This window comes from Gymnoscopelus braueri, assembly GCF_963280865.1.
Source record: "Gymnoscopelus braueri genome assembly, chromosome: 9".
Classification (NCBI taxonomy): Eukaryota; Metazoa; Chordata; class Actinopteri; order Myctophiformes; family Myctophidae; genus Gymnoscopelus; species Gymnoscopelus braueri.
This window is the reverse complement of record NC_137610.1, coordinates 32,312,118-32,339,816: the sequence shown is the minus strand read 5'-3', so window position 1 is coordinate 32,339,816 and position 27,699 is coordinate 32,312,118. Positions and strand designations below refer to the sequence as shown.

General features: G+C 40.1%; 2 protein-coding genes across 2 annotated transcripts; both read right to left on the bottom strand.

The window, feature by feature from the left end:
- Positions 1 to 1,642: 1,642 nt before the first annotated feature.
- Positions 1,643 to 5,327, bottom strand: LOC308092279 (hatching enzyme 1.2-like; the record flags this gene model as incomplete). Its single annotated transcript, XM_080438127.1, has 5 exons — positions 1,643 to 1,769; positions 2,074 to 2,155; positions 2,565 to 2,743; positions 3,151 to 3,269; positions 5,259 to 5,327. 5 exons carry the CDS (start codon positions 5,325 to 5,327, stop codon positions 1,643 to 1,645), a joined length of 576 nt encoding a protein of 191 aa, XP_080294253.1.
- Positions 5,328 to 21,977: 16,650 nt separating this feature from the next.
- On the bottom strand, positions 21,978 to 26,061 carry LOC308092278 (hatching enzyme 1.2-like; the record flags this gene model as incomplete). Its single annotated transcript, XM_080438126.1, has 7 exons — positions 21,978 to 22,104; positions 22,409 to 22,490; positions 22,903 to 23,081; positions 23,479 to 23,596; positions 25,093 to 25,245; positions 25,504 to 25,557; positions 26,049 to 26,061. The coding sequence occupies 7 exons, from the start codon at positions 26,059 to 26,061 to the stop codon at positions 21,978 to 21,980; spliced, it is 726 nt and encodes a 241-aa protein (XP_080294252.1).
- Between the last annotated feature and the right edge of the window lie 1,638 nt (positions 26,062 to 27,699).

Sequence of the window (27,699 nt, the reverse complement as noted above, 5' to 3'; positions counted from 1 at the left end):
GATCAAGCCAACGGTGCCGGAGATTAGCTGTACACAGGCAGAATGACACACACACACACACACACACACACACACGGACGGACAGACACATAGAAGGACGGACAGGGGGCAAAACATACTCTCTCGCCGTGCCTTTCGGCCTGGCGGAGACAATTAGAATATATTATGGAATTGGAATGCAACTAGAGAGGCATACAGATCAACAATATCAGGCAGTACAGACAGCTAGGGCCGTCAAAGTGCACATACAAACAAGGAACACGTAGGTAAATGGCTAGATGAAGTTTATTGATGTTACGATCAGCATCTTAGAACACATTAAAGTGAAGAAATCACCCACAGGATTAAACCATCCAAGTTGATTGGATGTGTGATTTTCCCTGCACTGTCTCAGTCACCTGTGTGAAAACAGAAACATACAATTATATTAGAGGTGAATATCAACACATTTTGAAGCTACAATATATGCTCAACCAGCACCAGTAGATCTGTCGATCACCTTTGATGGACTAATTTCTGGGTTCTTGTCTATAATAATAATATGGTGAGTCTACATAATGAGTTTAAAGCAGGACTGTTCTCATATGAAAATGTATTTCACCCACTGCTTTGCAGCTGTAAACCTGTAGTGGACAATATGTTCTGAAAATGTTATCCGTTACTCAAGTGTGAGATGAATGAATAAAAAGTGGCCACAACAAGTTGTCTGTGGATTTTTAATAATAATGATTGCAAACCTGAGAGAGACGTTCTCATGCCAAGGGTCTAAACAGCTCTCCTCTGGGGAGGACATTTTCAGCAGCCTTTGAGCAATGCTGAATGCATAAGATAAGAACTGAGGCCTGTGGGCTGTAATCTCTCTCATAACCGTCTTGCTAAACAAGTGTGAGATTCACAATACAATGAATAAAGTTCTCTTATTGAACACAGAGATACAAAAACCAGGTGCAATATAGTTTCCAAAGGCCGATACTCTGAAAAGTTTCTTAAAGTATCATTTTCAAAGTTATCATTTCCCCATGCTTACAACCTTTCCCAGCTGGTTGCATCTGTCATTACCCAGTAATAAAACGAATAAAATACGCACATCCAAAATAGAGAAAAAACATCTGAAGAGAAAAGAAAACCAAAACATTCATACGATTTAAGTCTGAGAGTGTGACAATTTACATAAGGGACATATTTTACACTACTTAAAGGGACACTTCACCCCAAAAAAAACGTTGTTTCAATGGATTAGTCACCCCATGGAAACTTGAATTCATGGATATTTTTTAGTTTTTGTCTCATTCCTAAGACAATAATTTGATGACCAGCGGACCGGTAGGCAGCGGTTCCGGTAGGAGACACAACAGAGATATCCATGAATTCAAGTCTCCATGGGGTGACTAATCCATTGAAACAAAGTTTTTTTGGGGTGAAGTGTCCCTTTAAATTAACACTGCAGATTTTGTTGTTTAATTTGGGATTACATCTAATCATACAGTATGGTCCATTTGCCCATCTTATGCATTTAAAAAAAAAAAAAAGTTAACTTCTTGGCTGCCACTTCATTCTTATTGGCAGCCATTATTCATGGGAAATGTAATGTGAAATTGGTTAAATGTATTTTCTTTTCTTACTTTTTACCCAGCAGGAGTGTTCAGCACTCGTACAGGTTGTTGAGTCTGATAATGTCTGTCTGGCTCATCTCAGAGGCTGTGCCAAACTGAACAGAGGGGTCAGGGTAGGCCTCCAGGGTGGGATGGCCGTTACCAGAGAAGGCATACCTGAAACCACACATTGTACTTGTATGTCTATTTGGAAACAAAATGTCAAACAGTCTTATTTACTGAAACCAGGAAATGTTTGACAAAACACTATGTCAAATGAATGCATGATTAAAACTTTATTTTCTTCAGAAGAGCAACTAGGAGTCAGTGCATAAATTCAAACTTATTTGCAGGATTTATTGTTAGATTTATATATCATGACATATACGCCGTTATTGTTTCCAGAGTCAAATCTCATTTCATTCACAACGGTAGTGATCTATGTAGCCATTGAAGTAAAGCATAGCCTTTTGAAACCTACTTGCTGTACTGCATGACAGAGTTGTAGTCATAGGACGTGCCCTGGGTCAGAGTATGGATCATGTCAAAGTTGTGCTCCATTCCTGAAAACAAATCGGACAGAAAAAACATTCCATATGTATTTGAGCTGTGGATTCTGATGCACATTTCAAGAACAAAGGATGGCTAACATGGCTATTGAGTGATACATTACCTGTTGTGGAGATCAAACCTGAGACCTTTCAATTATGGGACCAGTTTTCATGTTCAATATGAAGACATACAGTACTCTGTGTATGGGTATTGAGTAACATACATACTGCATTATGACAAAGGGATTCTACATCCTTCTTGCAATAAATTCTGTGTGTGTGTGTGTGTGTGTGTGTGTGTGTGTGTGTGTGTGTGTGTGTGTGTGTGTGTGTGTGTGTGTGTGTGTGTGTGTGTGTGTGTGTGTGTGTATGTATGACATGGATCTGTACTGTATACAGGGAACTTCATATGTGGGCCCACCTGGAGTGACATTCTCCAGATAGACACGCATGTACTGGTTGCGGTCGGCACGTTTCTGCTCATGATGGAAGCCCAGGGCGTGGAGCAGCTCATGCTGCACGGTGTTGTGGTAGATACAACCTGAACGGGACAGGGACACATCCTGTGCATTGCCAAGGCGACCAATCCAGGACCAGCATCTAGGACAATTAAAAGGAACATTAACGAGTCAATACATGCCATTGTCTATTCACAGCTTTGACCATACTGTAAAAGACCATTTTACCAAGTACTGTCAACCTAGCATTATCCCTATTTTGGGCATGTCATAACAGATGAAAAGCTCAGAAAAATCGAAATTCTAAAATAGCAAAAATTAAATTAAATAGCTTTAATTTTGGAGTTTGTGTTTGTTTATTATTTGTATTAATGAGTTATTAATGATATTGAACTTACATGAATAATTGAGTCAATGTTCAGTGTGCAGTTAATAAATCATGGACGTTTGAATTGCTTTCTAAATTCTTGTCTACTATTTCTACAATAAAAAGAACAGATGGAGATGACAATCAAATTATTTTGTGTGTATTATGAACTCTGTCCGTACCCATTGAGTGACTTGATGTTCACATAGTCTCTCTCAGTGGTGCGTTTGACGAAGCGAATGCAGGAAACCTCATGATAGGACTCCAGGCCGCGCCAAATGATGGCAAACCTCACGGTGGGCTGCAAGTACAAATGAATGGAAATACGGTACTTTATAATGGTTACAAAAAAACTAATAACTTGGGGATGCAATCGGCCACATGGCCACATGGCCACTGGCATCGATGAATGCCATCTTATTTGCAGATATACCGATGGCAGTCAACAAGGTGATTATTGGCTGATAGTACTGATGCATTTACGGGTCTGTCTCTATAAGAGCCATGTGTCCATTAGGTGTACACTTCAGAGTTAAACTAGAAAAACTGCTCCTCGGAGCACAGGTCTCCGCCAGGTCAGGTACGTTATTGTGGGCCAGCAATGTTCGGAATTCCCCATATCAGGATGGAATATAAAAAATCGGACGGAACCATCTTGATCACTTGACTATAGAGATAATGTGTACTGATTTGCATGATGTTTGGACTAAATTTGTATGAGTAATATAAAAAAGAAAATCGGCCTCCTGGTGGCGCTATAATAGGGCAATGTTTAAAGGGTGGCGTTTGTTCTTCAACGTAGCGCAAACGTGCGTGCAAAGTTCACTGCAATCGGACGCTGCGTTCATGATTTGCGGCATTTTGTTGAAAACGGGCCACTCCTGTAAACTTTAGATGTCAATGTTAGCCAATCAGGATGGAATATGAAAAATCAAACAGATCCATCTTGATCACATGACTATAGAGATCATGTGTACCGATTTGCGTGGAATTTGGATAAAATCTGAAGGCTTAATCTAAAAAAATGTGTTTTACATAAGTTGGCCTCCTGGTGGCGCTATAAAAGGCTAATGTGAAAAATGCAGGGCAGATGTTTTTCCTTGGCCTCTAGGGAGTATGCGTGCAAAGTTTCACGCAGATCGGTGCATTTATAGTTAAAAATGCAAATCGGCCTTTTATAGCGCCACCATGACGCTGATTTGAACATTTTCAAGTGGCATTTCTTCCTCGGCCTAGTGGGGATGTGCGTGTGAAATTTCACGGAAATTGCAAGCTGCGTTCATGATTTGAGGCATTTAGTTCAAAATGGACCAATCCTGCAAACTTTGGTAGCCAACCTTAGCCAACCAGGATGGAATATGGAAAATCAAACAGATCTGTGTTGGTCACATGACTATAGAGATACTGTGTACTGATTTGCGTGATGTTTGGATAAAATCTGTAGGAGTAATATAAAAAAATTGGTTTTGCACAAATCGGCCTCCTGGTGGCGCTATAACCCTCAACCCAGATTCAGCACAAAATCACATGGGGTTAAATTTGTTCTACTGTTATGCCACCAAAATGTGCCATGCCCTACCAACAGCCATCAAAAGGTGTGACTCCCTAGTCCTAGCCTCCTTCAAAACTGCCATATAAGAGCACACGTTTTCTAAGCTTGACACCTCTCTCCTGATTGGATACATGCATTTTCTAACAAAACATACTCTCTCGCCATGCCTTTTGGCCTGGCGGAGACAATAAAGAGCTGGAGAGACTGACATGGAGACTCTTGTTAGAAGTCTGGAATCCAGACTGATTCGCTACGTTTGTCTTTTTCTCAACAAAAAAAAAAAAACGCTGATCGCAGCTATCAGTCTGGATTCCAGGCTAAGAATATACTGTAGAGCTATTTAACACTTATTTGAAAAACAAAACAAAAAAATCATGTAAAATATTCAGTATGAGTAGTGATATGATGAATAATAGTGTGTTGCCCTGATTGGGTCTTGTGCATTAACCATTTCCATTTATTTTTTATTACATATGAAGAATTGTAATATCGTTCCATGTCTCACATCAACAAAGATGTGCAACTGGGTAGACAAAATGTATAGCACACAATGACACGTGTGTGTGTGTGTGTGTGTGTGTGTGTGTGTGTGTGTGTGTGTGTGTGTGTGTGTGTGTGTGTGTGTGTGTGTGTGTGTGTGTGTGTGTGTGTGTGTGTGTGTGTGTGTGTGTGCGCGCGTGTGTGTGTGTGTGTGCGTTTGTGCATATGTCTGGTCGGTTTTTACAGCTGATACAATACCTGCTTGGAAATAGTTGGGGTGGAGAAGATGTGTAAAGATCCATTCTGCTTTCTCCTCCAGCTTGTCATCCTCAGCAGATTCCACAGGGATTCCACTGGAACCTCTCGGGCATGTCGGTGGAGCGGATCTTGCTGTCCTGGTGGGTCATGTAGCTGCTCTCCAGCTCGCCGGGCTCATACAGCTCAAACACGCTCTTGCTGCTGTCAGCCACAACATGAGCAAAGTCAAAGTCCCCACCAAAGGTCTCCTGGGCCTCCAGCAGGCCTACATCAACCCTCTTCTTACTGGTGATGGGTTGGTCGTCATCGTCCACAATGAAGTCGTCTAGGTCGGACTCCTCCTCCTCCTCCTCCTCCTGCTCCTCCTCGTCATCACCGTGCTGAAGAGGCATATCAACGATCTCTTCCTCCTCCAGCTCGCCCTCACCATCCCTGTCACCGCTAAAGATCTCATCTGCGATCAGTTTCTTCAGATCATTGGATGAGGATGAAGATGAGGATGAAGATGGTGATAAGGATGAGGACAATGACCTCTACCTCTTCTTCCTCGCTGTCTCCTCCTCCATGAAAACATCAATGATGTGGCTCCTACAGGATGAGAAACCATGAATTCATGAACATACAAGCAGTGGTGGATGAAAGTACTAAATTTATTTATTTCTTCAAGTAAAAGTATCAATACCACAATGTAGAAATACTCTTTTACAAGTAAAAGCCCGGAATTCAAAATTGACTTGGGTAAAAGTACAAAAGTAGATAGTACTCATTAAGCAGAATGTCCCATTTCACAGGTTTTCAAAAGTATAAATGTATTTAAAAAAAAAAAATAGCAGATCTACAAGCTCACAATGTGTCGAAGCTTGCAGATCGGCTATTTTCAAATGGCCGAAATGTATATAGGGCTGAAGTGATGTATGTTTTATAATAAAAATAAAAACAATCTACAAAGTAACTAAAGTTTCCAAATAATTGTAGTGGAGTAAAAGTATAATATTTGCCTCTGAGATGTAGTGGAGTAGAAGTAAAATTACTGAAAATTGGAAATACTCCAGTAAAGTAAAAATACCTCAAAATTGTACTTAAGTACAGGACTTGAGTAAATGTACTTAGTTACTTTATACCACTGCCTACAAGTGAAAGTTGCTCAGTCAAATCTGTACTTGACTTAAAGTACTGGAGTACTTGCTTCATAGTATTCAACAGTACAAATGACAAAGAACAAAAAAGATCAGATACAGTAAAAAATAGCAGACCTACAAGCTCACAACGTGTAGCTTACCTTTATTGTAACAGGATGAGGATGATGATGAGGTTGATGACCTCTTCCTCTTCTTACTCTCTGCCTCCTCCATGAAAACATCAAAGTGACTCCCTACATGAGAAACCATGACACCATCAACCCATGAAACCAGCTAACATGCTTTGCATATTATGTCATTATATAGTTCAGGGGTCTTAACGTTTTTCAGCCCAAGGACCCCCTAGCAGCGCAAGGCGTTGTGAGCTTGTATATCTGCTATTTTCAGCTAATGTTCCTCAGAATGAGATGCTAGGGTTCAAGTGGTTAATGTAAGAAGAAAAATCCTATCGCAAAGATTTGGCGGACCCCCTGTAGTTACTCTGAGGACCCCCTAGGGGTCCCGGACCCCCTGTTGAAGACCCCTGATATAGATCAAATGCTTATAGTATGTACAGGTTGATAGTCTTTGTTAAGTCAACTTTAAAGAGGTTATTAGAATAAAAAAATGGATAAGCCTAAGTAATACTACATTCAATCTATTTAGGCTAACGTTTGCTCCTTTGCTTTGTCTGACTAGAACAGTGGGTCGCAAACGTTTTCATGTCACCCCCAAATTGACACATATTAGCCCGCGGACACCCATTTGAAAAGATAAGCCAGGGACCCCCATAAGAGAAGATTTTTACGGCTCTAGCAGTGATTCTCAATCATTGTAATTTAAGGACCCCCCTAGTTTGACATGCATTAAGCTACGGACCCCCATTTAATGGCATTTCTATCTCTGGGACCCCAATTCATATTGTAAAATCAATGTTAATTTAACTCTGAGAGTGTACAAATGGAACCAAATGGACCCGTTAGGTTCCATTTGTACACTCTCAGAGTTACAGACACTTAAGGGTCCATTTGGTTCCTATAAATCATTTAGCTGGGGACCCCCTGGTATCCCCTCAAGTACCCCTGGGGGTCCCCTGACCCCACTTTGAGAACCAATGGACTAGAATGTTGCTTTCTTTTGATTTTGTTTTTATTTTAGTTATTTGTCTGTTAGGCTGGCTCTGGTCCATAGCCTTAGAAGGAGGAGGACTCCTTCTGGACCAGAGCTACCGTTAGGCCTGTTGTTTTTTCTATGATGTTGACGTAGGCCTACTCCATAATCTCCATTACAGTATACTGCTCAATATATTTGTTCATTCAAATAACAACTAAAAGCTTTGGCACACCTAGATTAAAAGTATCTGACATATAGGAAAGATAAGATCAATAAACCTGTCTCAAGACATACCAAATGTGTCTTGAGACAGGTGATGATACATGGATTTAAAACACAAGCAGTCACTGAAACAGGAGTGTGTAACGTATATAATGAGTGTATAATCCTGATATAATGTAGCATAGATTAGTAACATTACATTTAAATGACTTACTCAGTTGTGTAGAACTGTTGGTCAATGATGTTACAAACACTGTTTCACTGCATCTCTACAGTCTGGTTGTAACTGTAACCAGGGTTGCCAGATCTGCTTATTATAATTTCCTGCAAGATTTTATTTGAAAATAGCAGATCTACAAGCTCACAACGCGTTGCGATGCAACACTTTGAGAGCTTGTAGATCTGCTATTTTCAAATAGCTGAACGTACATGTTAAAGTGGACATGTGTGATGTGGCCCATTATAGTAACTTCTTTTGGGCTGGTTTTCCAAGACCTGGTTGCTTGTTTCTCTCACAGAATCTGGCAACACTGACTGTAACGACTAACGAGTAATCTTCATCCCAGGCTTGTACTTTTCGTGACGTTCATGAAAAGTTGCTTTGATTTGAAAAAACATCAAAACGGACACCTGTCCGTCCTCTTGGGTACAAGGATCGTCCATCGGCCTACGCAGTTTCTAAACACGCTGTTCTCATTGGCTTACGGTGCTTTCGTGCAGCCAATGAAAAACGGCCAGGGCGTCGTTTGCCAGTTCAGACCATTCTCGCGAGACACGGGAACAGAACGCACATGTGACGTAGGAGCTGTTATGAACGCTGACCAATGGACGCGCAGCTCGCGCAAGACACCGAGTTTAAATGTCCCGCAGCGCGAACAACCCACAGATGCTCTGTGACATTGACTTCGATCGGCTGCATCTCCACCTGCGAGACACATCTTCTCAACGGACAACGAACAACGAACCACGGACAACGGACAACGGACAACAGACAACCGACAACGCACAACGGATTTATTTCACCAACTACCAGATTTTTTTGGGCTTTTTGGTGTTCACTTTCTTTTTTCCAGCCTTTCTTCATTTCTAACTTTCAATGACAACTAGGTGAGTTCAGTTTGATGATGCTCGGGTCTTGGGGTTAAGGGGAAATGTCACTGTTATGCTATTTTTTGTAAACGAGGCCGACACACACCTCAAAGCCAAAGGTTGGCGACAGGTGTGTAAGTAAAACATGCACAATTTAGGAGATCTCTGACGGTTAAATCAAAGAAGAGGACCCGCACACTGTCAGAAACTTGCAAAAATGTAGCTTTTCATTCGACGTTTCGGCTGTTTCAGGACTGATGAAGCTGACCAAGCTTTCATCAGGAGTCCTGAAGAAGGTCTAACGACCGAAACGTCGAATAAAAAGCTTTTTATTAGCTTAAAATGCTTAAAATGTAGCTTTTTATTCGACGTTTCGGTCGCTTAGACATTCTTCAGGACTACTGATGAAGGTCTAACGATTTTTCTGACAGTGTGCGGGTCCTCTTCTTTGATTTAACCATCAGAGATCTCCTCCTAAATTGTTATGCTATTTAAAATGCCTTGTTGTGTGTGTTTGATTGTTTAGTTAGTTAATATGTCTTTAGAAGCTACAACAGTCATTGTTGTGGCCGTTAGTCATCATCATCTTAACGTCTAGAAGCTACCATATGCTTGTCAGAAAAAGCTTGTTTGTAGACGTTATAACGTCTTTTTTTTAATCAACAACGTTGATTTAAAAAAAATATCGTTCTCAACAGGGGGATATGTCATTTTAACAGACTATCTTTTCACTACAACATATAATTGTACTAGTTACATTATAAACGTCTGATTGTAGCTTGTTTTTGTTTGAATCAATTGAATGTATCAACGGAACGCTAGCTGTTGTCATTCATGTGAAAAAGAACAGATCTACAAGCTAACAACCTGTAGTATGGGCTTAGCTTTTAGACCTGTTCTCTTTTTTTTTGCACAGGACACCGTTGTACCACGTACCAGCAGTTCAAGATGTTTAATTCAGTGGTGGGAGAAACAGGCGTACTCAGATTTGATTGACTTTAGTAAAAGTAGTAATACAAATAATATAAATGTAGAAATATTCTGTTGCAACCAGTGGTGTAAAGTAACTAAGTACATTTACTCAAGTACTGTACTTAATAGCTCCAATCGGATCCTCTCCCTCCGCTATTTAGCTCCAAGGGAGAGGTTCCAAATGGGGCTATACACTTACGTAAAACTTTGAGGTATTTTTTACTTTACTGGAATATTTCCAATTTTCAATACTTTTACTTCTACTCCACTACATCTCAGAGGCAAATATTGTGCTTTTACTCCACTACAATTATTTGAAAACTTTAGTTACTTGTTACTTTGTAGATTTTGATTATTACAAAATATAATAGTAACCACTTCAGCCCTATATACATTTTGGCCATTTGAAAATAGCCGATCTACAAGCTCACAATGTGTCGCGATGTGATGCATTGTGAGCTTTTAGATCAGTTATTTTCAAAATATGTTTTTGATATTATTAATTATACATTTGAAAACATTCTGCATAATGAGTACTTTCTACTGGTACTTTGAGTACATTTCGATACCAATACTTTAATACTATTACTCAAGTAAATTTGTTGTAACAGAGTACTTCTACAGTGTAGAGGGGGAAAAGTCTAGAGTCTACACCAAATCTTGTCACTAAAAATAGCCGATCTACAAGCTCACAGTTAGATGCTATTTCTGCTAAATATTATTGAAGTATATGCTATTAGGGCAGCTTATTGGCCATGGTTGTAATTTAATGATAATCACCTGTTATTTGTTTAAAATAAATATTTACCCAAAAAACTTTTTTTTATTTCATGATATATATAAAGTTGTAGTATATTTAACAAATGTTTACATGATACATCACTAACTCATTTGATTACAAAAATTTAGATCGGTTAATATTTGTCTAATCAATGACTTTTTGTACTTGTTTGTGTGATAGGTGTGCACAGTTCCTCGCGGACAACGTTCCAGACATGCATGTAAGGGTACAGTGTTGCACTTTAATATGAATGTTCTACGTTTTGTATGTATTTGCTTGCTTTGCTTTTCGTTGCTGTCGGGTAGAAACCTCTTATCTCCATATTCTAACTTTTTTTTTTTCTTAAATTAAATCCTCACTTCACAATACTACAGCGTCACACAAAAGCATCAAAAGTAGCAGATCTACAAGCTCGAAACACGGCACAAAGCAACGTGTTTTGAGCTTGTAGATCTGCTGCTTTTGCGATTTTCTAATTAGAATCCTGAAAAGTAACAGTTTTGAACCAACCCAACAGAGACGTTTCATTAGTGGGACTTCTAGGTTTTTAAATACTGTGTCAATCCTAATTTTGTACGATTTACAATGTTTTAACATTCAAATTGAAATAATGTAATACATTTAACACCATAAGGACTTGAACTGAACTTTCCTACTTAGGTTGCATGAGCTGTTGGGGTTTATTTTTTGTAATTTTTATCCTTTATTTAGATCCTAGAGCAGAGAGAGGAGATGCCTGGAGGACAGCGAGAGGAGAGACCAGGAGGACGGAGCAAGAAAAGGCTTGCTAAAGTTGCACAGTGGATTGGAAAGCGGATCCGTGGGATTCGCAAGGCATGGACATGCTGTCTGAACCACCAGGTACCCCTTGGGGACATTTTCTTTTGCATCATACTGCTTTGTTGTGTAAAAGTGTTTATGAGCAACAAACCTAATAATCCTGTTTCTTCAGAGTGAACTCGACCATCCTCTGAAGAACTAACTGAAACAGAATTAACATGATATTTCACTTGTTTATCATCTGTAGGGCTCTTTTTAAGAACACGACTAACAAAAATGTTATCTCTCAATCTACTCATTCTACTGTACACTCAGGAGAGCACCACCGTGGACACAGACTCCACCTTGCCAGAACCCACCGGTGACCTGCGACCTCTCACACTGGACCACGGCCGCTGTGGGGGGAAACCTAGCAAACCCTCTGAGGACAATGAGACGACGTTGCTGTCTGCCACCATCTTCCAGCCTTCCTTCACTGGTGAGATGTTATTATATTTGTGCAATTTCGAAATAGGTGATAACCTATTCCTTCCACCAGGCTTATTTTTTTTTCTTTTTGTTAAAACATTTTGAATACATTATTTCTTTAATCTTCCTAAATTTGCCTGCTATTCTGCACTGCTACAGTTTTCATATGATTTATTACATAACATCTTAGATAGATATTTTTAATGTTTCTTTCAGTTGATGTTGCACTACTGTTTTATACTCTTACTGTACTCTTTCCGTTATTATTTTACCAAGTTGTAGCTGCAATTTAACAATTATAATTGGAATTTCTATGTATTCCTAGATCCGTGCTTCTCAAACGTATTTAACTTCAAGGACCCTACTGGTCCATTTGGTTCCATTTGTACACTCTCAGAGTTACAGACCTGTAAGGGTCCATTTGGTTCCATTTGTACACTCTCAGAGTTACAGACCTGTAAGGGTCCATTTGGATTATATTGTTGTTAGTTTTAAAATGCAGTAAAAGCTCATCATGGTTTCATGTTTCTCATCCTGTAGTTAGTTCTGGAGGAGTTCTGGAGGAGACAGAGAGGAGGAAGTGCGAGAGGAAGAGGACATTGTCCTCATCTTCGTCCTCCCAGTCTTTCTCCCAAGGCTACAGCTCATTGTCGTCCTCATCGTCCTCATCATGGGCATCGGGGCGGTCATCCTCCCACAGCCACAGCCCAGACTCCATATATCCAGAGATGGATACTTCCATTAAAGGTAAGCTATGCAGTATAGAATGTAAGCGCACAACACTTAATCCAAGTAATCGCTTGTATAAAAAAAGTCGATAATGGATACTTTAATAAGATAATCTATTAATAATCGATCCCTATTTTGGGCATGTACTTATAGGTTAAACGTTTCAAAAGAAGATAAAAAATCTATCTACAAGCTCGTAACACCTCACATTGTGATGTGTTATGAGCTTGTAGATCTGTTATTTTCACCATTTTCGCAGGACACCGCTGTGCGCAAAAAACACGATTTGATTCATCGAGAAAGTAATCGACAGAATAAGAAAATAATTGATAGTGTCAGGTAGCCCATATAATGTAGATAGATAGAGAGATTGATTGATTAAACTTGTATTTTTCTGTCTGTTTAGCTCTTTTAGATATATGTTTGACATATAAATATGTCCAACAAGAGCCTTTGGAGGAAGGGACCGTCTTTGGAGGCTACCGTAGAGCTGACAGCCTACCGGTAAAGATCACACACACACACACACACACACACACACACACACACACACACACACACACACACACACACACACACACACACACACACACACACACACACACACACACACACACACACACACACACACACACACACCTTATTTATTGACCTATCATCGATGAAGCCATGATTGATATATTTGTGTCTCTCTCCTCAAGGTGGTGATAAAGTACATCCCAAAGGAGAAGGTGACCTTCACAGTAGTGGTGAGTTGTTTTTAGTTGTTTGAAATGTTCACCAGTTCTTCTCTCTATAATATAGTGTCTCTCCCCATATTATGTGGTAGAATCTATTCTAGACAATACATTTACCTGAAACCAGTCACTGTCATGGCCATTGTTAGTTAATGCACCTTTACAGTAAAACATATAAAATATACTAGTAGATAATTATGTAAAAGAGTCTTTGTTACTGTGACTTCAGACTGTGAACGGGAACCTGCTCAGGATTCCCATGGAGGTGTTGCTGCAGAGACAGGTAGCAGGGACCTCTGTTGGTCAGTCTGCAGCCGTCACCCTGCTGGACTGGGTTGACCTGGGTCAGCAGGTGGTCCTGGTCCTGGAGAGACCCGTCCCCTCCTTGGACCTGTTGAACTACGTCATGGAAAGAGGAGGCAGCCTGCCGGAGCATGAGGCTAAGGTAAGAGGATGGATGGATGGATGGCCCAGCGGCCCTTGACTACCAGTAGGCCCTGTAGATAATTAGATTTAAAAAAAGAACACTGCTTTGCAGAACCGTGTGTGTGTGTGTGTGTGTGTGTGTGTGTGTGTGTGTGTGTGTGTGTGTGTGTGTGTGTGTGTGTGTGTGTGTGTGTGTGTGTGTGTGTGTGTGTTGGGGGGTACTATGTCCTTTCAATAGATCAATCTAGGTCATGACAGCAGTCCAACAGTCCTATAACATGTCTTTCTCTGTCATATCCCCTGGCCCTGTGTCTCTCTCTCTCTCTCTCTCTCAGGCCATAATAAAGCAGCTGGTGGACGCACTGATGGAACTCCAGCATAAAGGTGTTTTTCACAGGGACATCAAGCTGGAGAACATCGTAGTGAAGACAGGCTCTCAGGGTCCAGTAGTCAGGATCATTGACTTTGGCTGTAGCTGTGCCCAGACAGATGAGGAATATACCGACGTCGCTGGTACAATATTGTTTTGTCTTTTTCTTTTTTTTGTGCCAACTTTCCCCATTATCTGCCAATATAGTCGTTATGGCACTTCCCTGATATCCCCACACACACTTACTTGTGTGTAATCTTGTCACTGCTGACCCCTACTGGTTGTTTGTTGGACTGGTTGGTCCCAGGGATGATATCGCACCTCCTCCTATTATACACATGGAATCGCCTTTTTTGATTGAATACTTTATTAGCAGTTTGCAACAAAAAAATAAGCACAGGAAAGTACAGTTCAATACAAGATCTGCTAAGAGTATTTGAAACCCAAGAAAGCACTATGGCTTGTTTCCATTGGGGTCCTTTGTAATCAATTCATAGAAAGTAGAAATTTCTGAAGCATGCCGCTTCTTTTCACGTGCCAGTGAGAAGCTTCACCGGGAGGACGTAGTGTGTGTGGAGGAACCACCCTATTCCTCACAGTTCAACATGTCTGCTGGACAGGAGTCCTTCTTGATCAACCTGTAGGAGTTGCTAGTGCAGTGACAAAAAACACAGACTGGCTTCCCTCCCACAATATTCTTTGTTTGACTATTTCTGCCTCTGTCTGCTCTGGACATTGTACGGTGCATAACATAAGGTTATACAATGCCTGCTTGTTAGGTCTCGCTTGCTCTTACCCTTTCTTTCTCTCTGTGTGGATTCTAGGAACCAGGGAATACCTCCCTCCAGAATTCTACGGAGATGGGCCGCCGCGCTACAGGGCAGTCCCCTTCACCGTGTGGCAGCTCGGAGTGGTGACGTACGCCACCTTGTTTGGACGCTTTCCCTTCGACTGGTACGCTGACATCACCCTCCAAGGGCTTGAGATGGACCAGCTGTCCCAACGTAAGCCATACACACACTCGAGTACACAGCACAATACTTCCTTTTATTTATTTGCGCTTATTCAAATTAGCAGATCTACAAGCTCATAGCGTGGCACCGAGTGCCACGCTGTGAGCTTGTAGATCTGCTATTTTTTGAAAAATCATATAAAATGTGTGCACATTTTTGCATATTTTTTTAAAGCAAACATTTTTAACTCAAATCTTTGCTTCTGGGGGTCCCTGGAACAACATATTTTGAGATGGGGGTCTGCGGCCAAATGCATATCATTTTGGGGGCCCTTGACATGAAAGAATTTGTTGGGATTTAGAAGACATTTTGTAGAATCCCCCAGAGGCAAAGATTTTGAGTTACAAATGTTCGCTTTAAAAAAATATAAGATTTGCCCAAATGTTCACGATTTTTCAAAAGAAATAGCAGATCTACAAGCTGGTAGTGCTACGAGCTTGTATATGTGCTGTTTTTGAATAGCCAAAGAAAAAATTACACAGATGCGTTCCCGGTCTTAATTGGTTAATGTCTTACTGTACCACGTGCTGTTTACATTTCTGACTAATAAAGTATTCAATACAATCAAATAAACTATGAAATGATTGTACACATAGACCCGCACTCACCCACTTTTACACTCTCACTGTTACATTTAGACTGTGTATGGAACTATGGATGTATGCAAACATGCTTGCTTTCACACAGTCTCTTTGTCACTCTCTCTCACCCACAGTACACGCTTGCGCTCACGCGTGCGTACACACGTACACACATACACACGTACACACACACACACACACACACACACACACACACACACACACACACCTTTTCACTAACTTTTTATTCTATCTTTTCAGGTGGCCAGGATTTTTTGACCCGCTGTCTAGTCAAAGATCCAGCATCCAGGGCGACATTACAGGACCTGTTGCACCACCCCTGGATACATCATTAATCAATGTAAATAATCATTGCAAATAATTATTGCAAATAATCTTTGTAAATAATAACTCTAATTACCATACCGTAGTACTTTTATCAATAGAATGTACAATTCAATTAATAGTTAATATTGTCTTTTTCTTGAAGACAGCCCAAAAGACATAACATACAGTATATTGTTGTTGTTGAGCAGAAACCTTGTATCTCCATCAGTGGTGGAAACTAACTAAGTACATTTACTCAAGTACTTTACTTAAGTACAATTTTGAGGTAGCCTAGTTTTACTTGAGTATTTCAATTTATTATACTCCACTACATTTCAGAGACAAAGATTGTTCTTTTTACTCAACTACAATTATTTAAAACCTTTGATTACTTAAGGCCTGATTTTAACTTCACATGTACAACGCATCACGGTGCGCTGTGAGTTTTTTTCAAGAAAGACCCATTTTTAAAAATAAATTGTGAAGTGGGCCATTCATAATGATTACTTGTACTTTGGTTCTCTAAGTATATTTTGATGCCAGTACGTTTGTACTTTTACTCAATGATTTTTTTTCCTACATTGTGGTATTGATATTTTTACTTAAGTAAAGAAATTGAGTACTTGTATCCACCACTGCTTGTAGTTTCATGGTTTCTCATCCTGTAGGGAGCCACATCATTGATGTTTTCATGGAGGAGGAGACAGTGAGGAAGAGGTCATTGTCCTCATCCTCATCACCATCCAATGATCTGAAGAAACAGATCGCAGATGAGATCTTCAGTGGTGACAGGGATGGTGAGGGCGAGCTGGAGGAGGAAGAGATCGTTGATATGCCTCTTCAGCACGGTGATGACGAGGAGGAGCAGGAGGAGGAGCAGGAGGAGCAGGAGGAGGAGCAGGAGGAGCAGGAGGAGGAGGAGGAGTCCGACCTAGACGACTTCATTGTGGACGATGGCGACCAACCCCTCACCAGTAAGAAGAGGGTTGATGCAGCCCTGCTGGAGGCCCAGGAGACCTTTGGTGGGGACTTTGACTTTGCTCACGTTGTGGCTGACAGCAGCAAGAGCGTGGGGGGAGAGTGGGGCTTCATGGCTTGGCCAAAGAATTTGGCTTGACACCAGAGCAGTTCGGAGAAAATTTGCGACACCGCTACCAGCACCACGAGACGCAGCAGTTCCCAGATGAACCTGTGAAGCTGGCCAAAGATTATGTCTGCAATCAGTTCACCACTCCTGAGGCAGTGCTTGAAGCTACAAGGTACATGGTGGCCATGCAGATCGCCAGGGAGCCCCTAGTTCGACAAGTTCTCAGGCAGACGTTCCAGGAGAGGGCGAAGGTCAACAGAGACAAGGCTCACTTTGCCTACGTTTTCAAGTACCTGAAGAATAAGCCTGTGAAAGAGCTGAACGGGGATGAGTTCCTCAAGATGTGCTTGTCTGAGGAGGAGGGGCTGCTCAACATAGACATCTGTATTGATATGATTGGTGTCAAAGGGCGTCCTGGTGACCAGACATACTTAGATGAGATCAAACAGTTCTTCTGCAGGGGTTCATTCAGGCACCAGTGGACCTTGACCATAGAGAGAGAGCCCTCAAACAGTTCCTCTACCCTCAGATGTCCAAGGAACTAAAGGACAAGCTCATTGCTGAGGCCAAGGACAACATTGTATATTGTGAATACAGGCCTGTTACTTGCAACATAGTATTTCTGTATTGCAGTAGTAATACTTTTACTTCAGTAAAAGATCTGAGTACTTGATATCCATATTTCCATCCATATATTGTAACAGTATTATGCTACATGTATTTTAGTGACGGTGATTGATGTTCTAAAAGCATCTTCTGGCCCTCAGACAGCGTCAGAAATCCTCTGCTCTTCATAGACTGGATGAATGAGACACCTGGTGGTTGTTTCTAGTTACTGCATTAGGTCACAAAAGGAAGATTGATTCCTGATTGTCTATGATGGGAACACTTTACTGACAACAGTAACACCTGTCATAAACATGACCTAGCAGGCTTAGTTATCATGTTGTCGTAACAAAGACTTCCAAAATATTGTCAACTTTGCATTTAAAGTTGGAGCTGCAATCGGCCACATGGCCACTGGCATCGGTGAATGCCATCTTATTTGCAGATATACCGATGGCAGTCAACAAGGTGATTATTGGCCGATACTGATGCATTTACGGGTCTGTCTCTAACAGGCATGTGTCCATTAGGTGTACACTTCAGAGTTAAATGAACACAGAATGGCGGTGCTTGAAATGAAAAAGGTTGAGGACCACTGCTTTAAATGTATGATTAATGTGTAGTAGTTACTACTTACAGAACGTTCCAGAAATTACGAAAGGCACATAGACCTTTCCACCGCCAGACTTGGGCCACATGCAGCCTCTAGAAGTGCATGGATCAGCGTTCCTCTCAGCTTCAGAGGCATAGGCAACGTCATCCTCCAGATATGGATCACCAGGGCCGCGAACTGTGACAAAAACACAAGAGCATTCAACATGAGTAGCTTTTGCATTTCTGTCTGATGAGCTTTTGTCATGTTCAGGTTTTATGTTTCTAGCTGCATACAACACTTAGTTCGATGTCGTTTTACACTGTTGCATTATTTGCACTCTTAAACTACATTTGAGATGTGATTCCCAGTGAAAACAATCCATCTGACATGGATACAAAATTACAAATACATTTCAACAGAATGTTTGCTTTGTTGGTTCAACTGTAAAATGTTTTACCGATATCCCTGTTGGCTCTCTCAATCCGCTCAGAGACAGTCAGAGCCTTGAGACCCATATATGATAAATATGAATATATAATATATTATGTATTTTATACTATAATAAGCATAAAAACACAGTAGTGGTTTTGTAATTGCATAATTATGGTATGGTGCATTTCATTAAGATGAGGGGAAAAAAACACTTGAACTTACATGAGTGGGAGTTCACCAGATGTCATACAGATACATAAGGAAAAAATAGGCCAGTTAAAATAAATAAACAAACAAACAAACAACTAGTTTGTTTGTGTGTTTGAACAGCATCTAGATGGATCCTAGAATAACAGCCAGTAGACCCCTCTTCGATTAATTGACCTACATTTCTATTGAGATTCACCAAAATGTGAAAGTTTGTCCTATGTTTTATTTTATCATCATTTTATGGTCTAAATTGAATAGCGTAGAAAAAACACTTTCACACTGGCATCCCCACTGCCTGCTTTGTTTGGGCATGTCATTGTAAGCAAATCAATGTGCGACTTTCGCTATTTTTGAAAATGTGTGAAAGTATAAAATAGGGCTTAAGTGGCTAAACAATTATGAAATTAATAATTAGTTGCGCCACTAAGCCACGCTCACCTCTTCTTCAGCCCAGGTGGAGACTACAAGCAGAGCCAGAAGTCCCACCATGCACTTCAACAAAGCCATGTTAACCAATATATCCTGCAGCAATACAATAAATTACCGTCAACATATCTTCCTACAGTACAAACAAGGAGACATTAATGTTAAAAGAGTTCTGTGTTTGAAGTCATACTTACTGTTCACCTGTCTGAAAGGAGGGAAAGAAGCAAGGTCAATCCTTTGATATTGTGTTATATAGTATGATGTGGACTGGAAAACTGTCTTTTTTTGGAAAACATGCGAGACGGAAAACAAATAGAGCAGAAAAACATTTCAGCACCAGATAAGAATATTTCACCTTGATGCCTCTCTGTGTATTCCCATATAAAGTTAACAAATAAGGAGAAAATTCCTTTCTAATCTTGTGTGAATGCATGGTCTCAGGGCAGCTGCTTGACTAAGAGAATTCGTAATCAACGAGTGGGAAGCATGCTTCCATTCTGCTCTCTCAATGTGTCATTGTGCAAGGCACTTAAACAATTACACTAGTGGACCTGCTCATTTTTGTTTTGCTAGAGAACCTCCATCAAAGGCAATATAACATGAATACAGCCATTTCTTTAAATTACATTTCTAGGACTAGTTTTCTGCTCTGCTTTAATGTCTCCGCTAGGCCGGATATTTCATATTCCACCCTGATTGGCTAAAATTGGCTTCAGGAGTTTACAGGAGAGTTACGTTTTGAACAAAATGTCTCACATCTTGAACACGGCGTGCAATATCGGGGGAAGAAATGCCACTTGAAAATGTTTTAATCAGCCTCATGGTGGCGCTATTCGTGTTTTTACATATAAAACTGCTGTGGCATCCAGGGAGTGTGTGCTCAGTTTCGCTGCGATCAAGCCAACGGTGCCGGAGATTAGCTGTACACAGGCAGAATGACACACACACACACACACACACACACACACACACACACACACACACACACACACACACACACACACACACACACACACACACACACACACACACACACACACACATACACACACACACACACACGGACGGACGGACACATAGAAGGACGGACAGGGGGCAAAACATACTCTCTCGCCGTGCCTTTCGGCCTGGCGGAGACAATTAGAATATATTATGGAATTGGAATGCAACTAGAGAGGCATACAGATCAACAATATCAGGCAGTACAGACAGCTAGGGCCGTCAAAGTGCACATACAAACAAGGAACACGTAGGTAAATGGCTAGATGAAGTTTATTGATGTTACGATCAGCATCTTAGAACACATTAAAGTGAAGAAATCACCCACAGGATTAAACCATCCAAGTTGATTGGATGTGTAATTTTCCCTGCACTGTCTCAGTCACCTGTGTGAAAACAGAAACATACAATTATATTAGAGGTGAATATCAACACATTTTGAAGCTACAATATATGCTCAACCAGCACCAGTAGATCTGTCGATCACCTTTGATGGACTAATTTCTGGGTTCTTGTCTATAATAATAATATGGTGAGTCTACATAATGAGTTTAAAGCAGGAGTTGTTCTCATATGAAAATGTATTTCACCCACTGCTTTGCAGCTGTAAACCTGTAGTGGACAATATGTTCTGAAAATGTTATCCGTTACTCAAGTGTGAGATGAATGAATAAAAAGTGGCCACAACAACTTGTCTGTGGATTTTTAATAATAATGATTGCAAACCTGAGAGAGACGTTCTCATGCCAAGGGTCTAAACAGCTCTCCTCTGGGGAGGACATTTTCAGCAGCCTTTGAGCAATGCTGAATGCATAAGATAAGAACTGAGGCCTGTGGGCTGTAATCTCTCTCATAACCGTCTTGCTAAACAAGTGTGAGATTCACAATACAATGAATAAAGGTCTCTTATTGAACACAGAGATACAAAAACCAGGTGCAATATAGTTTCCAAAGGCCGATACTCTGAAAAGTACAACGTTTCTTAAAGTATCATTTTCAAAGTTATCATTTCCCCATGCTTACAACCTTTCCCAGCTGGTTGCATCTGTCATTACCCAGTAATAAAACGAATAAAATACGCACATCCAAAATAGAGAAAAAACATCTGAAGAGAAAAGAAAACCAAAACATTCATACGATTTAAGTCTGAGAGTGTGACAATTTACATAAGGGACATATTTTACACTACTTAAAGGGACACTTCACCCCAAAAAAAACGTTGTTTCAATGGATTAGTCACCCCATGGAAACTTGAATTCATGGATATTTTTTTGTTTTTGTCTCATTCCTAAGACAATAATTTGATGACCAGCGGACCGGTAGGCAGCGGTTCCGGTAGGAGACACAACAGAGATATCCATGAATTCAAGTCTCCATGGGGTGACTAATCCATTGAAACAAAGTTTTTTTGGGGTGAAGTGTCCCTTTAAATTAACACTGCAGATTTTGTTGTTTAATTTGGGATTACATCTAATCATACAGTATGGTCCATTTGCCCATCTTATGCATTTAAAAAAATAAATAAGTTAACTTCTTGGCTGCCACTTCATTCTTATTGGCAGCCATTATTCATGGGAAATGTAATGTGAAATTGGTTAAATGTATTTTCTTTTCTTACTTTTTACCCAGCAGGAGTGTTCAGCACTCGTACAGGTTGTTGAGTCTGATAATGTCTGTCTGGCTCATCTCAGAGGCTGTGCCAAACTGAACAGAGGGGTCAGGGTAGGCCTCCAGGGTGGGATGGCCGTTACCAGAGAAGGCATACCTGAAACCACACATTGTACTTGTATGTCTATTTGGAAACAAAATGTCAAACAGTCTTATTTACTGAAACCAGGAAATGTTTGACAAAACACTATGTCAAATGAATGCATGATTAAAACTTTATTTTCTTCAGAAGAGCAACTAGGAGTCAGTGCATAAATTCAACCTTATTTGCAGGATTTATTGTTAGATTTATATATCATGACATATACGCCGTTATTGTTTCCAGAGTCAAATCTCATTTCATTCACAACGGTAGTGATCTATGTAGCCATTGAAGTAAAGCATAGCCTTTTGAAACCTACTTGCTGTACTGCATGACAGAGTTGTAGTCATAGGACGTGCCCTGGGTCAGAGTATGGATCATGTCAAAGTTGTGCTCCATTCCTGAAAACAAATCAGACAGAAAAAACATTCCATATGTATTTGAGCTGTGGATTCTGATGCACATTTCAAGAACAAAGGATGGCTAACATGGCTATTGAGTGATACATTACCTGTTGTGGAGATCAAACCTGAGACCTTTCAATTATGGGACCAGTTTTCATGTTCAATATGAAGACATACAGTACTCTAATGTATGGGTATTGAGTAACATACATACTGCATTATGACAGAGGGATTCTACATCCTTCTTGCAATAAATTCTGTGTGTGTGTGTGTGTGTGTGTGTGTGTGTGTGTGTGTGTGTGTGTGTGTGTGTGTGTGTGTGTGTGTGTGTGTGTGTGTGTGTGTGTGTGTGTGTGTATGTATGACATGGATCTGTACTGTATACAGGGAACTTCATATGTGGGCCCACCTGGAGTGACATTCTCCAGATAGACACGCATGTACTGGTCGCGGTCGGCACGTTTCTGCTCATGATGGAAGCCCAGGGCGTGGAGCAGCTCATGCTGCACGGTGTTGTGGTAGATACAACCTGAACGGGACAGGGACACATCCTGTGCATTGCCAAGGCGACCAATCCAGGACCAGCATCTAGGACAATTAAAAGGAACATTAACGAGTCAATACATGCCATTGTCTATTCACAGCTTTGACCATACTGTATATAAAAGACCATTTTACCAAGTACTGTCAACCTAGCATCATCCCTATTTTGGGCATGTCATAACAGATGAAAAGCTCAGAAAAAACGAAATTCTAAAATAGCAAAAATTAAATAGCTTTAATTTTGGAGTTTGTGTTTGTTTATTATTTTTATTAATGAGTTATTAATGATATTGAACTTACATGAATAATTGAGTCAATGTTCAGTGTGCAGTTAATAAATCATGGACGTTTGAATTTCTTTCTAAATTCTTGTCTACAATAAAAAGATCAGATGGAGATGACAATCAAATTATTTTGTGTGTATTATGAACTCTGTCCGTACCCATTGAGTGACTGGATGTTCACATAGTCTCTCTCAGTGGTGCGTTTGACGAAGCGAATGCAGGAAACCTCATGATAGGACTCCAGGCCGCGCCAAATGATGGCCACCTCACGGTGGGCTGCAAGTACAAATGAATGGAAATACGGTACTTTATAATGGTTACAAAAAAACGAATAACTTGGGGATGCAATCGGCCACATGGCCACATGGCCACTGGCATCGATGAATGCCATCTTATTTGCAGATATACCGATGGCAGTCAACAAGGTGATTATTGGCTGATAGTACTGATGCATTTACGGGTCTGTCTCTATAAGAGCCATGTGTCCATTAGGTGCACACTTCAGAGTTAAACTAGAAAAACTGCTCCTCGGAGCACAGGTCTCCGCCAGGTCAGGTACATTATTGTGGGCCAGCAATGTTCGGAATTCGCCAATCAGGATGGAATATAAAAAATCGGACAGAACCATCTTGATCACTTGACTATAGAGATAATGTGTACTGATTTGCATGATGTTTGGACAAAATTTGTATGAGTAATATAAAGAAGAAAATCGGCCTCCACCCTTTAAACAATAGGGCAATGTTTAAAGGGTGGCGTTTGTTCTTCAACGTAGCGCAAACGTGCGTGCAAAGTTCACTGCAATCGGACGCTGCGTTCATGATTTGCGGCATTTTGTTGAAAACGGGCCACTCCTGTAAACTTTAGATGTCAATGTTAGCCAATCAGGATGGAATATGAAAAATCAAACAGATCCATCTTGATCACATGACTATAGAGATCATGTGTACCGATTTGCGTGAAATTTGGATAAAATCTGAAGGCTTAATCTAAAAAAATGTGTTTTACATAAGTTGGCCTCCTGGTGGCGCTATAAAAGGCTAATGTGAAAAATGCAGGGCAGATGTTTTTCTTGGCCTCTAGGGAGTATGCGTGCAAAGTTTCACGCAGATCGGTGCATTTATAGTTAAAAATGCAAATCGGCCTTTTATAGCGCCACCATGAGGCTTATTTGATCATTTTCAAGTGGCATTTCTTCCTCGGCCTAGTGGGATGTGCGTGTGAAATTTCACGGAAATTGCAAGCTGCGTTCATGATTTGAGGCATTTAGTTCAAAACGGACCAATCCTGCAAACTTTGGTAGCCAACCTTAGCCAACCAGGATGGAATATGGAAAATCAAACAGATCTGTGTTGATCACATGACTATAGAGATACTGTGTACTGATTTGTGTGATGTTTGGATAAAATCTGTTTGAGTAATATAAAAAATGGCTTTTGCACAAATCGGCCTCCTGGTGGCGCTATAACAGGGGGGGCCATGTAAAAAAATTGGGGCAGAGGTTCTGAACTGGCATCCAGGGAGTGTGTGTGCACAGTTTCGCAGCGACCGGGCCAACGGTGCCGGAGATTAGCTGGTCACAGACAGATGGACACACGGACAGACGGACAGACACACGGACGGACGACAGGGGGTAAAACATACTCTCTCGCCATGCCTTTCGGCCTGGCGGAGACAATGAACACAGAATGGCGGTGCTTGAAATGAAAAAGGTTGAGAATCACTGCTTTAAATGTATGATTAATGTGTGGTAGTTACTACTTAGTACTTACAGAACGTTCTAGAAATTACGTAAGGCACATAGACCTTGCCATCGCTGGACTTGGGCCACATGCAGCCTCTAGAAGTGCATGGATCAGCGTTCCTCTCAGCTTCAGAGGCATAGGCAACATCATCCTCCAAATATGGATCACCAGGACCGCGAACTGTGACAAAAACACAAGAGCATTCAACATGAGTAGCTTTTGCATTTCTGTCTGATGAGCTTTTGTCATGTTCAGGTTTTATGTTTCTAGCTGCATACAACGCTTAGATGTCGTTTTACACTGTTACATTAGTTGCACTCTTAAACTACATTTGAGATGTGATTCCCAATGAAAACAATCCATCTGACATGGATACAAAATTACAAATACATTTCAACAGAATGTTTGCTTTGTTGGTTTAACAGTAAAATGTCTTACCAATATCCCTGTTGGCTCTCTCAATCCGCTCAGAGACAGTCAGAGCCTTGAGACCTACAAAGAACATGAAAACATGATAAATATGAATATATGTTATGTATGTTATACTATAATAAGCATAAAAACACAGTAGTGGTTTTGTAATTGCATAATTATGGTATTGTGCATTTCATTAATTCAGTATACTGAATTTAGATGAGGGGGAAAAACACTTGAACTTACATGAGTGGGAGTTCACCAGATGTCATACATATGTAGATACATAAGGAAACAAATAGGCCAGTTAGAATAGATACATAAACAAACAAACAACTAGTTTGTTTGTGCGTTTGAACAGCATCTATTTAGATGGATCCTAGAATAACAGCCATTAGACCCCTCTAGGGGTTAATTGATTTGATTAATTGATCTACATTTCTAATGAGATTGAAACTTTGTCCTAATGAGATTTTGAATATTTTTTTTATTTAATCAAAATGTTATGGTCTAAATTGAATACTGTAGAATAGATTAACTACTTTCACACTGGCATCCCTACTGCCTACTTTGTTTGGGCATGTCATTGTAGGCAAATCAATATGCGATTTTCACTATTTTTTAAAATGTGTGAAAGTATAAAATTAGCTTAAGTGGCTAAACAATTATGAAATTAATAATTAGTTGCGCCACTAAGCCACGCTCACCTCTTCTTCGGCCCAGGTGGTGACTACAAGCAGAGCCAGAAGTCCCACCATGCACTTCAACAAAGCCATGTTAACCAATATATCCTGCACAATACATTACCAACAACATATCTTACCTACAGTACAAACAAGGAGACATTAATGTTAAAAGAGTTCTGTGTTTGAAGTTATACTTACTGTTCACCTGTCTGAAAAGAGGGAAAGAAGCAAGGTCAGTCCTTTGATATTGTGTTATATAGCATGATGTGGACCGGAAAATGTTCCTTTTTTGGATAATGAGGTCACAGAGATGCGAGACGGAAAACAAACAGAGCAGAAAACCATTTCAGCCCCAGATAAGAATATTTCACCTTGATGCCACACTGTGTATTCCAATAATTTGGTGATGAAAACACCTATCTAATCTTTGGATGCTGGTTAGGGCTGCTGGAAAACGTGTCACTCCCACAAGTTAGGGAAGACAGAATGAACAGCTGCACAGGTGTCGTTCCAATGCAAACATATAAATGTATTTTGTCTTAAGACCACCACTTAGACAGCACTGTCTTCATCAGCATTGATGGTTCATTCCCACAAGATACATTTAATTTGACAATTCAAATTACTTTGTATATCTGACCATCTCTATCAAATGAATCAGAATATGTGTATGTCAGTCCAATAGTATATAATTATATTATACATCATTCTGTGACTATAATACATTGCACATTCTATTGTTAACCAGCACCAGTAGATGTCGATCACCTTTGATGGACTCATTTCTTTATACGATTTAAGTCTGAGAGAGTGACATTTACATATAAGGGACACATTTTACACTACCAGACTTAAATTAACACTGCAGATTTTGTTGTTTAATTTGGGATTAAATCTAATCATACAGTATGGTCCATTTTCTAAAATAATAAGTTAACTCTGTCACTTAATTCTTATTGGCAGCCATAATTAATATCCACCTCTTGACATTGGAACAGACAGTATTGCCATACAGGCCATATCATGAAGTTTTAGAAACAAATGTCTTTAATAAAATAAGAGAAATAAAAATGATAAAATAAAGTAGACATAAGTGGGTTCAGATGCAGGTTTATTGATAAAGACATTATTGAGAAACATTCTGAGAGATGTTTTAATAGGAATTTTTGCTTTTATTTAGAGGAAAGTGTAATTAATTCATTTTAATAAAGTGTAATTTATTTTATTTAGACAGGAAAGTGTAAATAAATTGAGGGCAGTTCAGCAGATTGTCATGCAGCAGCACAAAGTTCCAGCTCCAATCAAAACTGGGGACATTGGGTAGTTGTCAGTCACACTACTGTCACTCCCACATGTCGGACTCCTGTTTGAAACAGAAATCAAAGGTGTAATTCATCTATTGAAATGTTTCTTCAGTCCAATAATAACAAAAGATCTGTACTTAAGCCTGATTTATACTTTAGCTATTTGAAAATAGCCAATCTACAAGCTCTGCAAAGCTCGTAGAGCTTCTATTTTTTGCCTAATGTTTCCT